The sequence below is a fragment of the Mustela lutreola genome, chromosome 3 (genome assembly GCF_030435805.1).
Source record: "Mustela lutreola isolate mMusLut2 chromosome 3, mMusLut2.pri, whole genome shotgun sequence".
Lineage (NCBI taxonomy): Eukaryota > Metazoa > Chordata > Mammalia > Carnivora > Mustelidae > Mustela > Mustela lutreola.
The window spans coordinates 2446505-2461539 of record NC_081292.1 but is presented as its reverse complement, the minus strand read 5'-3'; the positions used below and the strand labels follow the sequence as shown (position 1 = coordinate 2461539).

The 15035-nt window shown below is 63.4% G+C and overlaps 2 protein-coding genes across 3 annotated transcripts in view; one reads left to right on the top strand and one right to left on the bottom strand.

Annotated features, from left to right (window-relative positions):
• The window catches only part of LOC131827748 (maestro heat-like repeat family member 5), a 66850-nt gene extending 64531 nt beyond the window's left edge, over window positions 1–2319 (bottom strand). For both annotated transcript variants that reach the window (XM_059168693.1, XM_059168694.1), the window contains exon 1: window positions 2098–2319. In XM_059168693.1, coding sequence (XP_059024676.1) covers window positions 2098–2246 — 149 coding nt within the window. In that variant the 5' untranslated portion in view covers window positions 2247–2319. The remainder of the gene's footprint in view (window positions 1–2097) is intronic.
• An 8106-nt stretch (window positions 2320–10425) lies between these two features.
• On the top strand, window positions 10426–14121 carry C3H8orf90 (chromosome 3 C8orf90 homolog). The gene is made up of 2 exons (XM_059168672.1): window positions 10426–10499; window positions 13646–14121. The coding sequence occupies exons 1-2, from the start codon at window positions 10433–10435 to the stop codon at window positions 14119–14121; spliced, it is 543 nt and encodes a 180-aa protein (XP_059024655.1). The 5' UTR covers window positions 10426–10432.
• The last annotated feature ends 914 nt before the right edge of the window (window positions 14122–15035 follow it).

Here is a 15035-nt window from a genome sequence, read left to right as displayed (position 1 = left end):
GTCCCCCCGGTCTCCAGAACGTCCCAGGCAGGCTGCCAGTGAAGGTGGACAGAAGGCGTGAGTGAGCGGGCGAGGCTGAGACGCGCTGCCTCGGGGGGCCTTCCGCACAGCGAGACCCGCCTCCTCCCGTGCTCCTGGAGCCGTTCCTGGCAGCCTGGCCTCCTCCAGCTCCCTTCCCAGATGGCGTTCGTGCTCGCTCCATCCCAGAGCCGTGCCCAAACTGAGGACCCTCCCCACCGTCTGCCTCTTGGGGAACCAGGGACCAGGTGGCCAAGCAGGGGACACTCCCGGGGTTGCCAGAGATGTCGCGTGTCTGCGCTGAGCCAGACGGTCCTCAGGAAGCTCCCGTGTCCGGGGCACGTGCCGGATGACCGCGCTTACAAGGTGTCGGCGCAGAGGCCTTGGCCGTCTCCGCGGTTCCCGGGCCCTCCTCAACCTCCCGCCTTCCTTCCCTCAGTGAGGACTTACTAAAGGCCTGCGGCGTGCCAGGCCCTGCTCCAGGCTCCGGGGGTTCATCTGAACGACAGGCACAGAAGGGCCTTTCCTCATTGTGCTCGCGTCCTGGGGCAGAGGGGAAGGACAGACTCTGTCCTGTGCCAGTTGGGCACAGTGAGATGGAGAAATCGAGCAGGGACAGGGTTTGGACAAGCTGTGGGGCCACGTCAGACAGCCTGGTCAGGGAGCCTCGGCTGTTGGGGTGCCGTTGGGGTGCCGTTGGGGTGGCGCTGTCCGACAGGTGCCCAGGGTGGGGGTGCTGGGTGGTTGGAGTGAGCGACATCTGGATGACGGCATCCGGGGGTGGGGAGCACCAGCCGCAGCGGCACAGAGCGTCCTGCCGGAGGGGGATGGGTGCCCCCCTCACCACCTGACTTCGGACCCTCCACCCCACCTTGTCACACTCCATACTGTCCTCACACCACAACCCTGAGGGGTGCTCAGACACAGAGAGGTTCAGCGATCTGGGTCCCAGGACACACAGCCTCTGTGGGACGGTGCTGGTTCAGAGCCAGCCTGAGCCCCAACCGTGCATCCTGGCCGGCGCAGCTCAGTGCACACTCGAACCTTCCCACCCCCGCTCAGAACACCAGCCACTTCCTTGCCACTCCCAGAATGTGTGGCCTTTCCAACGGAGGCCGGCTGGTGTTACCTCTGTGGGCACGTCCCCAAGGGCTGGAGCGCGGCTCCCCTCTGCACCCGGGAGGGCTCAGTGTCCCCCACCAGCTCTTGGCCCATATCTTGCCCTAAAACGGCATCTAGCCCTGTGACGACCAAAACGGAATATATTTTTAAATACAGAGAAACGACAGAAGCAGTCAGGCAAACAGCCGCAGAGGGGAGCGTTTTCTCGCCTTCGAAGTGATCCAAGATGTGGCAGAGGAGGAGACGGGCCTGACAACACACACATGGAGACAACTGTGTGCCGACCGAAATAACCGAGTTCAAAGCAGGTACGAGGCTGCTCCTTCTGGAACAGCCACCACCATGGGCATCACGCACGGGAATCCTGCTCCAGGACCCGCCCAGGGACAGTCTGGAGAGCTGGGCTGCCCCAGGCCCCCTCCCCTACCCCGGGAGGGCGCCCTGGGGGTCTGAGGTGGCAGGGGAGGGAGCCCGCCAGTCCCTGCCCTGCCCCCGCCAGCCCCTGCCCTGCTGCAACAGCCTTGCTTGGGGTGCGCTGCGTCTTTGCTGGGACACGGGCCATCGTGCGGCTGCCCATTCTGCAGATAAGAAGCAGAGGCGCCGGGAAGTGTCCGTCCATCTGTCCCCGTCCATCTGTCCCTTTGTGCCCTCACTCACTCCTGCAGCGAGCATGTGTGGACATGGTCGGTGACATGTGCCAGCCTCACAGGCAGCCAACAGCCGTGCCACCTTCGGACGCCTCCTCCCTCCCAGTCCCCTCTCCACCGAGTCAAGGGCTGCCAGGTGGGGCTCGACCCCAAAGCCGCTGCCCACCTCCCCTCTACCCCCTGCGCTGTTCCTGGCTGCAGGGACACCTCTTTCCCTGGCTCAGGGAGCTCAGCCCCAGATGCGCCCCGGGGGCGCCCCTTGCTGCCCTGCAGGGAGGCGCTCTTCTGAAAGATGGAGAAGCCAGGATACCTGTGGGAAGTAGGGCATCGGGCGTCCCCTTCTGGGTTCCCACATGTCCCAGCCTGGCGCTGGGCTGACCTGGGATTCTGGGACGTGGTGGATGACATCCTATCAGCCGTGGTGTGGCTGTGTGGCTTTTCCGAGTGCTGCCCGTCCATGTTGGGGTGCGGTTTGGAGAACCCACAGGCCCCAGCCTCCAGCTCTGTCCTCACGCCCGGTGGGGCAGCCCTATCTCTGTGTCTCCCCCTCCCCCACCCCGGGCGGCCCTGACCTCAGCCCGAGGTCACAATGGTTCCAGTGCTCATGGCCCTTTCCCAGGGCCAGAGGTGTGGAACTGGACACTGTCCCGGGCACAGTGCATGTGTGTTCCTGATGCATTTTGGGGGGTCATCTGTCACACAGCAGTAGGTGACAGATACATGTTCTGTACCAGGGAAAGGTGGCAGAATTAAGTTCTTTATGACCCCCATCACATGGGGCCATAGTTCAGTTGCAAGGTTGCAGAGAAGCAGGTCCCAGCATGGCCCCTTGTCCCCACACTTGGCTGCTGGAGGCACTATAGCTGGGGGACCGAGGGTGAGGCTGTTGCAGGGACAAGGGAGTGCTGGGGCCGGGGCCTGTGGCTGGGCCATCTACCTGCAGCCCCATGAGCATCTCCCAATGCCCAGCAAGCCCTGGGCTCCAGCCCCTGCGGCTGCACAGTGCAGGCAGCCCTGCCTTCTGGAAACAGCCCTGTGTCTCACAGACAGCAGACAGCCACTGCGCACCCCTGGGCTTCAAACTCCAGCTGCGGGGCCGCTGGCTGGATGACCTCCCTGAAGCCGCGACCTCTTTCTAAATGGGGGGCTGGCAATGCCCACTCTCCCCTGGGTGCTTTTGACATTCAAACTTCTTTTCTGGGAGCTGTGCTTGGCGCAGGGCAGGTGCCCAGCTCGGCCCAGCCACTGGGCATTGTGGACGCCTTTGCTGGGTCTGACTGGGGTCGGACCCCACGACGCTCCCGTGGGAAGGGTGTGTGGATTTGCAGCCGGTGGCAGGGGCTGGGGGAGACGGCCCGCAGAGGGCGAGGTGAGTTAGGATGATGGTAGGCGTATCAAGGCCTCCCCGGGTCCCTGGCGCTCTCTGAGCTCATCACCTGGAGTCCTACACCTGACCGCAAGCCCAGGCGGCGGGAACTGTGATTCCCCCAAGGCCCAGAGGTGAAGCCGGTCCTCAGGTGGCTCTGAAATGGAGGGTCTGCACGTACCCCTGTTTGCCGGAAAGCCCGAGCTTGAGTTCCTCTGTCCCAGCGCGCCGAGGGGGCCGGCCTAGAGCTCCCAGATGCTCATTTGTGAAGGAGGATCCAGAAAGCCGGATCCTGCCAAGCTGCCAGAACAGGGTTTGGGGGAGCTGCCCTTCTCTGAGGCTTGTCCTCCAGTGCCTCTGGGGTATGTCCTGGGGACCTTTCTGCCCGGTGGCCTTGGCCAGAGGTGTTGTGCTGGGGCAGCCCCAAAATGGCTCTCCTGACTGTTCCTAAGTTTTCAGGAATGTGGAGAGTTGGCTGTTAAAGAGAGCCGCAGAAGCTCGCAGTTACATGCATGATATCAAAAACAGGTGCTAATACCCCAAACTTATCACTTCCTGAGTATTGGACTAGACTTCACGGTGCCCTAGCGGTCACGTGATGCTAGGGACCTACCTGCGGGGACCCACCCCGTGCCTCTGCCGGGCTCCGTGTCACCCTGGCAGCACGAAGTCACCCTCCCTGGGGGGGGCTGTCCTCCACAGACACCCACAGTGTCACACGCGCAGCCCTAGTTGTTTGGAGAGGGCCTTTTCCGACATTTCCCAGGACAACTGGGTAAGAGGGTCCAACCGGTCCCTCCTCCAGTTGGGAATTTGGAATTGGGGCCAAGAGTGAGACCTTGGGGTTGGGAGGGGAGCCCCCCGAGGGCTGCCCATCCCCCCCTTTAGGGGTCCAGGCAGAAGGGAGGAAACAGAGAAGGGGACAAGCCCTGGGGGCCTCGCAGGTTCTGGCCCTGACCTTCTCAGGGCCCCGCTGGGCCTTTTAGGTTCCTGCAGTGCCCTGGTTGATGGTGAGGTGGGTTTTCTGCGACCTCGTTTCTGGGGGAGAACTTCAGGCAAGTCCTGGGCGGGTAAATGGAGGTCTTCAGGGGTGGGGCGCTTCTGTCTCTCCAGGGTTCAGGGGAGGCTGGAGGGCCAGGAACTTTGAACCCCGTACCGGGGGTGGGAGTCTCCTCTGTGGACCCGCTTGCACTCCAGGGGACACGGGGACCTGGAATCTCACATTTGTCCCCCTCTCCCAACCCCTCACCTTGCAAATGGCAAGATACAAGGACCCCTTGGCTGGGTCCTGCCGCATGCTGGTCTCCCCCTACCCCAACCTGCCAGAAATTAGGGAATCTCATCCCCCCGGGGACACCGCCTCTGCCTGACGGGGGTTCCCAGCCCCGGGGGCCGCCTCCCATCGCTGGGTGTGCTCATCAGCCTGGACCGGGATGCAGCTCCGAGAGGGTGGGAACCGGGCCGGAGGTCACAGGTCGGTCCGTGGTGGAGCCAGGATCTCCAGCCCTGGCGCCGGGGAGGCCTGCGGACCGTCTGGCCCCTCCCCCCCAGGGTAGGAAGCCGGCAGGTGGGGCCTGCGGGCCCAGGCCCGCTCGTGCCTTGCCATGTGGCCGGCAGGTGGCGCTGCGGGCCCAGGCAGGTCTCAGCCCAGGCATCCCTGCAGGGCTCCCCACCCCGCAGCCCTCCGGCTCAGAAGGCGTTTGGGGAGGGGACGCTGGGCAACCTCGGGGTGCTGACACCATCACCCACTGGAGGCGGCAGCTGGGGGAGAGCGCCAGCTCGCTCCCACCTCACACCTCTGCAGACCTGCCTCCAGCTCCGCTCCTTCCGGGGGCCACACCAGGGGATGCTGTTAGTGTCCCAGAGAGGAGGGGACTCACGGGGGTGGGGGGTGGGGTGGGTAGGGTGGGTGGGGGGCGGTCTAGCAGCCGAGCTCCTGACCCGCTACCCAGGCCCAGCCCTTCTACCCCCACCCCCTCCCAGCTCCCAGCTGCAACCAGGTCAACCCCCCAGACTGAATGAGACGCCTTCCCCTGGATTGCCCTTGACATTCTCTGCTTGGGCAGGTTCCAGAACCTTCTCCAGGGCCCATCTGCGCCCTCCTGTGACATCCAGTTTTAGCACGAAGCCCTCACCCTCCACCTCGGACAGCCTTCCACATCTGATCCGTTTCCTCATCCTGCCACGCTGGAGCCCAGAGGGACCCCAGAGGGACCCCGAGCTCTGGTCCCTGCGCCCACGGTGACGGCGATCCCTCCCCCCACACCCATGCTTCCCTAAAGAAACCCCTTGCTCTCCCCTATTTGCTCTCAGAGACCCCTCCACCCAGCCCACCTCCTCTGTGAGGCCCCCCCCCCCCCCCCCCCGTGTTCCTGGGGCTCCCTGCTGAGGTTGCTTCAACATGGGCTCCGGGGAGCTGGGCCCTTTTGGGAGGTGGAGTGGGGGAGGACCCTCCCCCAGGAGCGCAATGGCCCCATCCGTCCACCCGACTTCCTCTCGGGATGTTTAAACCCGCTGAGCATAAGGGGTCCAGCCTCAAGTAGCTTGGAATGCGGGGTGGGGGTCCCAGACTCAAGCTCTAGGCCTTCATGTGGCTTCTTTCCCTCTGGCCTGGGGCCCCTTGGCTCCCGTTCTGGCCCCAGCACTTCCCGGATCAGGGGTTACTCCCTTCCCTCCTGAGCGTGCCCCCCTCCAGGCCCTGGGCTCCCTGGCCCCTGGGGTCCGTTGGGTGCTGCCAGCCCACCCAGGCTCACTCTGCTCTGCCCACGCACGCGGTCCTCTACCTGCTGGCACCCTCCCTGTCCTCCACCCCCTGCCATTGTTCCAGATGGCCTTGGCTGCTGGCCCCAACCAGCCAGCCGTGGGTCCCTGGCTCGTTGCCATGGTCTCCACTAGACCCCGTGCCCCAGGAAGGTGGAGACCTGGAGTTCTCCCTACATGCTCCAGCCCTGAGTAGGTGCCCATAACATGCCAGCCGGCTCCTCTGTGGAGGCTGCCCCGGGAGGGTCCCGCTCCTTGGGTCTGCAGAGGCCCCAGGTCCTGCAGGTGTGCTGCCCAGGACAGCCCTGTCTTCCAGGGTCTGCTCCCCGTTCCAGACTCCTATCTGAACCTTTCACCGAAAAAGCAGGGAAAGGTTTTTTCCTCCACTTTCTGAAAATGAGATTTTAAAAATAACTCGGAGGCGGTGGCAACGCCAGGAGGGGATTATCTGGGGCTTCGAGCCGCACCGGACAGGTCCTGCAGGGCGTGCTTGTCTCTGCTTCTGGGGTGTCCCCCACCAGGCCTCTGCCCCTTGCTGCTCTCTCCTCTTGGACACTCTGGCCGGCCTCTCCAGGACACAGGCACCTCCTTCTCTAGTGATGGGGAGGCAGAGCAAGGAAGACACGCAGCGGGAGCACTACTGAGGAGGGGGGTGGCCGAGATGGTGGCGGAAGGAATGCTTTGGCCTTGACTCCCAGCCAGAGAAGGGGACTGGCCCCTACTGGCTTCCCCAGTCTCCTTGGTGTCCTCCCTTCTTGGGTGAGCTCACTGCTCACCAGCCACATGGCTTCCTGGGCCGTTTCTTGTTCCTGCCACCGGGCCTTTGCATAGGCAAAGGGTTTCTCAGACCCTCTTTCTCCCCCTTCTCATGACATACTGTCCTTCCTTAACCTCAGCTTCAGAGTTACTTCCCCCAGGAAGCTGTCTTGGACCACAGACTAGCACAGGGGGTGTTCCCACAGCCCGCCTCTCTGACAGTTTCCTTCTCCAGCCTTAGCACGATTGATAATTCTTTCATTTTCTGATTCGTCTTCACTATCTCTCCAGCTAGACTGCAGGCTTCCCAGAGGTGGGGACCTGGGAGCAGAGGTCACTGTTTCTGCACCCGCATCACCAGGGCCTTCCTCTTGCTGGGTTCCAATGTCAGCCTGTCTTCCTCGAGGGGGGTCTAAAGCCACTGGCTGAAGGTGCCAGGGCCTTGGCTGGTGGGATGGAGCCGTGCTGGGTCCCCGAGCGAGCCACTTGCCCGATAACAGCTTGGCTCAGCCTCTTTCTATTCCCCACAGTGTGCCCTGCGTTGGCTTCTCAAGTGACCTCTTGTCCTCAAATGATTTGCCTTAAGGTCTGGTGGGCACTGAATACTGCCCCTGAAGCCGTCGATGTTCGAATACCCGGAACGGGGAATTGTTATCCTGTCCAGCAAAATAGGACTTTGTGGCTGGGATTCAGTCAGAGAGCTTCAGATGGGGGGGATTACCCCAGGTTTTCCGGGTGGTCCTTCAATGCAGTCACGCGGATCCTTCTGGGAGACAGGCAGGGGGAGCTTACCTACACGGAGAGAAGAGGAGGCCATGTGACCACAGAGGCAGACAGTGGGGTGACGTGGCCATAAAGGAGACATGCCAGCGGCCCCCCAGGAGCTGGGAGAGGTGAGGAAGAGACTCTCCCCTGGAGCCCTCGGAGGGAGTGCGGCCTCACGGACACCTCGGTCTGTCCCCGTCCCCGGGATGCTGTTGGCGGGGACTGTCATGGCAGCACTAGCGAACCTACACAGAGCTTGGGGAGGCCAGGCAAAGATGCCTTGCAGCAAGCTGGAAGCTGTCCCTCCAGATGCTGGCACCTGATGGCTCAGGTGTGGGCCAGGTATCCCAGCCTCCCGGCAGCCAAGAGGGCCCGTGGGACCCGGTTCTCAGCCTGGGGTTAGAGCTCCAAGAGCAGCTTCCCCTTGTGCTCTTACAAGGAAGCTGCTGGCCCAGACGGCCTCTTGCCCCTCTTCCTCCTCTTCTGGGCTGGGGAGCCATGGAGCGTGTCCTCCAACCAGGGGACACCTGGAGGGGCGGAGCCACAGCTGCAAGAAGCCCACATACCTGGGGGTGGCGCTGGGGAGCAGAGCTGCCTGGAGGCCTGTTACAGCCGCTGCAGGAGGGACCGCGCCCCGTCTCCCTGAAGCTGCGGTACCCGTGGCTCTTCGTTTCTGCAGCTCCCCTGACTGATACGCCCTGGTGGGGTGGCTGTGGTGCAGCGGGTCCTGGTCCGCGGCGGGACCCAGGGATGCTCTGCAGAATATGGACATCAGTGATGGCATCATGGTTTCCCCGGCGGACCCCACACTGTGGAGGCCTGAGTCGCTCCCCAGCACAGCCGCCTGTCTCGAGAGCTGGTGGTCAGGGGCCTGTGTGTCTGGAGCACGGGCTGATGGAAAGTGGACACTCTGTCACATGACATCCAGGCCCCCCACTCGCCCTTGGCTGACTGTCAGGCCTACGGCTGGCTGTGCTCCTGCCCCACGAGCACTGTGAGGGCACATCCAGCCTGGGCGCCGGCCTGGCCAGGGGCTCAGGAGGGGCTGGTTGGTGGGAGGCAGGTTGTGCAGGGGCTGATGGGGCCCTGGGTTGCTGCTTCTCGGGACCCTGCTACGGCACTCAGGGACAGGACGTCTGGGCTGGAGGCCAGGCCCCGGAAACCCTCCTCAGGGCCGGTGCTATGCCTGAGACACAGTGGGGGAGAACCAGCGCTCTGGGCCCACGCTGGAGGGCGCGTGGGGTAGAACAGCAGTGTGGGGACTGACTTGTGTGCTCCTGTCCTCTCTGCTGCTGAGCGTCAGACGCACTCGCAAGGGCTTGCAGGGAAGGGGTGGGGAGAGTTCCAGCCTTGGCCGCACTGGCTCAGGGACTGGGGGTTCTTCCACCGTGAGAGCCTGTCCCAAGGTCATCAGGAAGCCAGTCTGTGGGGATGGGGCCGCTCTTCATCACCGGGTCACATTCCCAGTTCTATTGTGTTCTATCATCCCTCCTTGGTGGGAGGCTAATTTTTTTCCAATAAAAATTTTATTTATTTGTTTACTGAGAGAGAGCACGAGTGGGCGGGGGTGAGGGAGGAGGGAGAGAGAAACCAGGCAGGCCTCCTGCTGAGTACAGGGACCCCAAAGCCGGGCTCCGTCTCACGACCTTGAGATCACGGCCTGAGCCCTGTTTTATGCATGGGGAAACTGAGGCCCAGGGAGGTCATGTGGTTTGCCCAACCTGCAGTGAGCGTGTCCAGGTTTCTCTCCTGAACCCCAGCCCAGCCCGATCCCTTCCTCAGTTGCTTTTCTGAGGGTGTCGGGAACCTGTGAGCTTCAGTTCATTTGGGGGAGAGGGTCTCAGCCCTCCCACTGCAGCTGGGCTGACCATGCCAGAGCTCTGGCCCAGATGTGTCCAGACCCGCTGGAGAGAAGATGGAGCAGCGGCTTCTCACCTGAAACTGTGTCCTCCCCAACGTCCTACTCACGACCTTCCGAGGCCCGAGGGTAGCACTTGACCCAAGGTCTCTAACCAAGGAAGGCATCGCCCCCGATGACTTGTAGTGGGCCTTGTGGGCTCTGTGGTGTACGGAACAAGCAGGGAGGGCTTCTTGGAGGAGGCAGCGTGAGGTGGGGCCTGGAGGATGAGAGTGAGTTCGCTGTAGAGGTGCGGAGACGCAGGGCTGGGCGTCTGGAAGGTGCCCTCTCCTTCACCTGTCACTGTGCTCTTCCGGCAGACAGTGGGGCTGCGATAACACACCGCCCTGGGCACGCGTGGCACCGCCCTGGGCACGCGTGGCCTTCAGCGCACACGGACGGTCTGAGCCGGGTGTCCAGTGCTTTCCCATCTTCCCCAAGGACGGCCGCTGGGGCCCCCGCAGGCGCAGTGCTGGGGAAAACCCCTCCCCAGGATGAACCCCTGGAGGGTGAGGTCACTTGGAGGCTGTCCCACAGTGGTCAGCACACACCACGCGTGTGTCATGGGCTCCCTTCCTTTGGACGGCTCATGTCCCTGCTCCCCTACCAGGGCTTGGTCCACTTTGCAGGAACCTGAACCTATCAGGTCCCTTGAGGTCAGGGTCCAGGTTCAACCCATTTCTCGGAACTACTGGAGTTGCTGAAGATGGGGCTGATGACCCACACCTCCTCGGACCCTGAACACAGGGGCGGGGAGGGGGGAGGGATTTTGGGCTCTGCTGCCTTGTGAGCACGCAGGATGGGGGCTGTGGACACCGGGCTGAGCTGGGGGGCAGGGGCAGAAGAGGCATGGGTGGGTGAGTGGGGAGGGGCCCAGAGGGCTCTGAATGCTGGGTCGGGGGTCGGATGGCTCCTGAGCAGGGCCAGGTGAGCTGCAGGGATGTGGGGGGACGGGGCCACCAACCCCTTTACCCTTCTCCCTCCTGGCACCAGCCCGGTTCCAGGTGGGTCCCCTTTAAATGCAAGGTTCTCTCCCCCAGAAGGCCCCTCCCCTGGTCTCCTGGGCAGCCAGGTAAACAAGCCTGACCCCAGGCTGCTGACATGGCTTCCCCTCTTTCGGGGGACCCCAGCCCTGTAGGTCTGCCCCCTCCTCCTGCAGCCACTCTAGGTAAGTCATAAGGGAGAGGGAGGGATGGAGGAGAAGGGGGTGTCCTTGGCATCTGGGGCTCTGAGCATGTGGGAGAGGAAGCAGACGGTCCACCCTCTCTTCTTGGGCCGGGGGAGCTCTGTCAAGGTCACACAGCAGGACAGGCCCAGGGTGGGGGCACTGACCTCACCCCTACCATTCCCTTCTTCCTGCTTTCCTCTAGGACCACTGCCCTACAGCCCTCCCAGGGGTCCTGCAGCCCTTGGGTCCCTGATCCTGGAGGTGGGCCAGGGTTCTCCTCACTCCTCAGCCCTTCCAGATCATTCTCTGTCCCCCTCCCCCACTGCCTCCTTAAAACCCCAGTCACTGGATCCTAGGTCCTCAGAAGTACAAACCCATTACCCCTACTGGAGAGGGACAGTCATCCACCCCCTTGAATGTGGGACTCTGGCCTGACTCCCTCTCCATCTCGGTGGTCAAGCTTCTGTGATTCCTTCCTCCACTCTGGCCCCTCAGTCTCCCAGACTCCTCTGGGGCATCTCGTCCAACCCTTTCCCCAATCCCCCCCCCCCCCTTCGCCCTTGTCATGCCCTTGGCCTTGTCAGCACCCAAACTGCAGCCTGGCCCTGACTCCATTCTCAGGAGTCTCACCAGGCTCAGGCCCTCAGAGCAGGATCCTGGCCCTCCTGGGTGAGCCGCAGTCCACTGTTTCCAGCACGTTCTGAGTCCTCCCACCTGCCCTGCCTCCCTCCCCCCCTCCCCCCTGCTCACCCAGCTCTGCCTTGATCATCACACCCGCACACACACCCTCCTTCCCTGGGCCCTCTGTGTTTTATTGTACCAGCCTGGCAACCCCCCAGCTCCCCGCCCACGCCCTGCCTGCACCCATACAGCTGAGCCGAGCTGGGGATCAGCTCAGCCGCTGCTAATGCTCTTTAAATTCCTGACTGTGAGCCTGAGGGGCCTTGGTCTTTGCCGGCTCCCACTGCACCCCTCCCTCGGCCCGGCCCCCTCCCTCTTCACACTCCCCTGCTGGCCCCGCTCCCTCTTTCAAGAAAGTCAAGCCATCGGAAGAGGACTCCCACGGGTCCCCAGCGCCACAGGCACCAGCCCACCTGCACCAGTGCCCACAGCTTTGTCCACCCAATCCCTGCTCTCAGCAGGCCAGGGAGAGGAGGAAGAGCAGGGCCAGCAAGGCGGACATTCCTGCCTGCTCAGGGCCGGCCCCCACCTTCCTCTGCAGCAGCGTGACTTCTTCTCTCCTTGCTAGATCTTTCCAGCAGCATAAAAGCATGCTGTTGTACCCTGTCTCTTGACCCCACTTCCCTTTCAGCTACCATCCTGCTCCCCATTTATAGCAAAACTCCTCACAAAGGTTAGTTAGACTTGCTGCTTCCCGTCTCCCCCCCCACTTGCTCGAGAGCCTGCTGGAGCTGCCCCTCCTTCCCGGCACTTCACTAAAGTGGCTTTGCTCAAGGTCACCGATGACCTCTTGCTTGCCAGACTGGGGGTCAGCTCTGAGGCCTCGTCTGACGGGACACATCAGCATCTCTGGGCTCAGCTGTGCCCCTCCTTGCCTGGCTTCCATGCTCTGGCCCGGCACCTCGTTCAACTCCATCTCCCAGATGTCTAGAGCTCCAGCCGCCAGCCTCTGCCCCAACTCCAGACTCAAAGCCCATTGTCCTCCATACCTCTTCTCTGGCCCATCTGGAGGCCACCACCTGCCCCAATTTAGGCTTTTGACTCCTCCCCGCACCCCCAGTCATCCCATCGCTCCTTCCTCCAGCGGCTTGGGTCCGCTGTCTTCCCCTTCTCTCCCCTCCCAGACCCTCTCCACCAGCAAATCCTGCACTCGCACCCTCAAGCCATACTCACAATCTGAGCGTTTCTCACTGCTGCTGTGGTCGAGCCACCGGCCCCTCACCTGCTTTACCACCCTGCTTGCCTCATGGTCCCCTTGCTGCTGCCCTTACCCCCTTACCTGTGTGCACCACCACAACCATCTCCTGGCCAAATGCAGCTCAGAAGGTGGCCAAGGCTCTCCCCTCTCCTTTCCTGGGGGCTGCATCCAGAGCTCCTCTCTTCTCTGCAGCGTGTTTTCATCCCCGACTCACAGCAACACCCCACAGCCCTGCCCCACCCCCTGGCACTGAACCCCGGCATCTCCCCCAAGAGCAGGCTGCGGGATGGAGACGGGACCCTTCAGCCCCATGGTGGTGGTGGGCCCTGCCAAGCCCGCCTCGGAGCTGTCCACGGTGCTGAGCACAGTGGCTCCCTGAAGCAGCCCCTCTGGCCTCGTCCACCGCCCTGCTCAGAGCCACATCCACCCCACTACCATCTGGGGATTGGAGGCTCTGCTCCATCTATGGGGCTGAGCTAGGAAGTCACTATCCTGTGACAAAGTAGGTTCCTCCATGCCTTCTCATTTGTGAGGCTGGCAGAACAGGCTTGATTGTTCCCAAATTTTAAAGGGTGAAACTGAGGCACAGGATGATTGATGTGCTTCCCAGGGGAGGCTGTCCAGCAAACACAGAACCATTTCACTGCCCAATTAGACCCCTCTATCCCCCGGGACTGCTCCTCTTCCTGGGTCACAAGGTGGCAGTGCCAGGCTGGGAACCGTCTGTCACCCCCGGCTCCTCCCATCTCCATCTGCAAGGCCTGGCATTTGGCCTCTCAGTCTCCTGAGAGTACTTCTCCTGGCGATGTCCCTATGTCATCCTCACTGGGCCCCATCCCGCCTCCAGGCTGGGCTCCCACCGTCCTTTCTCTGGGCAGCCCAGGATCAATTTTCAACGGAGAGGGGCCACACCACCTTCCCCAGCCCCTCTGCGGCCTGAGCCCAGGGCGCCCAGCTTGTTCAGGAGGCCTGGCCAAACTCCCCGGGCTCCTCCCCGTCTGGAACTTTCCACCCAAGCAGTACCGAATGGCCTACTCCTGCGGCCAGGCTTCGGTGCCTTTCTGCCCTCCTGGTTTATGGCGCTGTCTCCTCCGGACTTCGCCTCCTGCCTCCCCTGTCAGCCCTGGGGCCCCAGCTCCGCCTTCCAGGCCCAGCCCCGAGGCAGGTTCTCAGGCTCCCGCACCCGCTCCTTGCTTCCCGCCGGCGGCACCGCCCGCGCACGTGGTCACTTGCTCTCTGTCACTCTCGGGGCCCGCGGGCCCGGCAGGTCCCCCCGCGCCCCCGGAGCCCCCGTTCCCGGACATCTACGGCGGGGACGCGCAGCTCTGGGCGGCGCACTTCCGCGGCATCGGGCGCGCCTACCGCGCGCTGGGCAAGGAGGACGACTTCGCCATCCGCGTGCTCACCGAGGACTTCACGCTGCCCTTCCCGTTCGCCTGGCCGCCGGGGCCCGATCCCGCCCGCGGGCCGCTCTTCTACGACCCGCACGACCGCGCGGGCTTCGACTTCCTGCTGCGCGGCCCGGGCGCGCCGCCCCCCGCGCTGCTGCGGCCCCTGCACGCCACGGCCCAGGCGGCAGTGCGCAAGCGGCGCCTGGAGCGTCTGGCCCTGAGCTACGCCAGCGCGGGCGCGCCCAGGCCGGGCCTGCTGCTGCTGGCGCCCGGGCCTGGCTCTGGCGCCACCTTCACTGCGCCCTCGGGGTCCGACGCCGCCACCCCCGGCGGCGCCCCTAGGCTGGGCTAGCCCGCGCCCCACGAGGCCAATAAAGTGTTGCCCTGCTTCGCCCACCCAGGCTCTTTGCTGGACGCCCCGAGACTGCCGGCTGCTCTGGGGCGGGAAAGGGGCTGACCCTGGGGCCAAGGCCTGGCCACCGGTGCTGTGGGGGATCCACACGGGGCTCCAGCGGACAGTGAGTGAGGGAGTGAAATCCGCATGGCAAAAGGGGCAGGCTGTCCGAGGGCTGGGACCTGGGCTGGGGGTGGCAGGGCCTGGCGTCCACCCGCAGAGCCTGCACGCTGGGATCCTGGCCCCAGCCCCGGGGTGGGGAGTAGCGCACCCATCCCACACGGCAGGACACCGAGGTTCTGGCTTCTCCCAGGATCATCTGGGATCTGTCTGTATACCCGGCTTCCAGTTTGGTGGTTTTTCCTTTTTCAGAGACACAGGGGCTTCAGGGTCTGGGGACAGGCAGAGGGAAGGGCCGTAGGTTGCAGGGTAGAGAGAAAGGGACACTAGGAGTGGAGCGTGCAGGGTGGGCGGGGGAGAGGACATGACCCGGAAAGGGCCTCTAAGGCAAGAATGCCACTGGCTGCTGTCCCCAGAAGGGCTGTCCCCTGCTGCCCTCCCGTGTTGGCTCTGGGGAGAAGGGGTGTCTCTTACTATGCCCTCCAATGCCTCTTGTGGGCCTGGAACAACTATGGTGAGCCAGCCTCCATCCTGGGCACATCTCCTTCCGTGGGGATAGGCCTGTCTACTGCAGCCAGCTGGCCGCTTCCTCTGCAGACCTGGGACCAAAGGCTGAGGATTCCTTTGGGGCTGGGGTGGGCTTGGATTCCAGGTGTGCCGGGGAGGCGGGTGCGCTGGGAGGGTGCATTCTCACTCCAGTGCAGATGGAATTGGAGTTCTTTTTTCCTTTCTTCTGATCCGGGAGTTATTTA

Excerpts from the sequence above, each read along its gene's own strand:
- C3H8orf90 (XM_059168672.1), top strand. The coding sequence starts at position 10,433 with ATGGCTTCCCCTCTTTCGGGGGACCCCAGCCCTGTAGGTCTGCCCCCT. Across the intron at positions 10,500-13,645 it reads TCCTCCTGCAGCCACTCTAG|GTCCCCCCGCGCCCCCGGAG; the intron begins GTAAGTCATAAG and ends CGGGCCCGGCAG.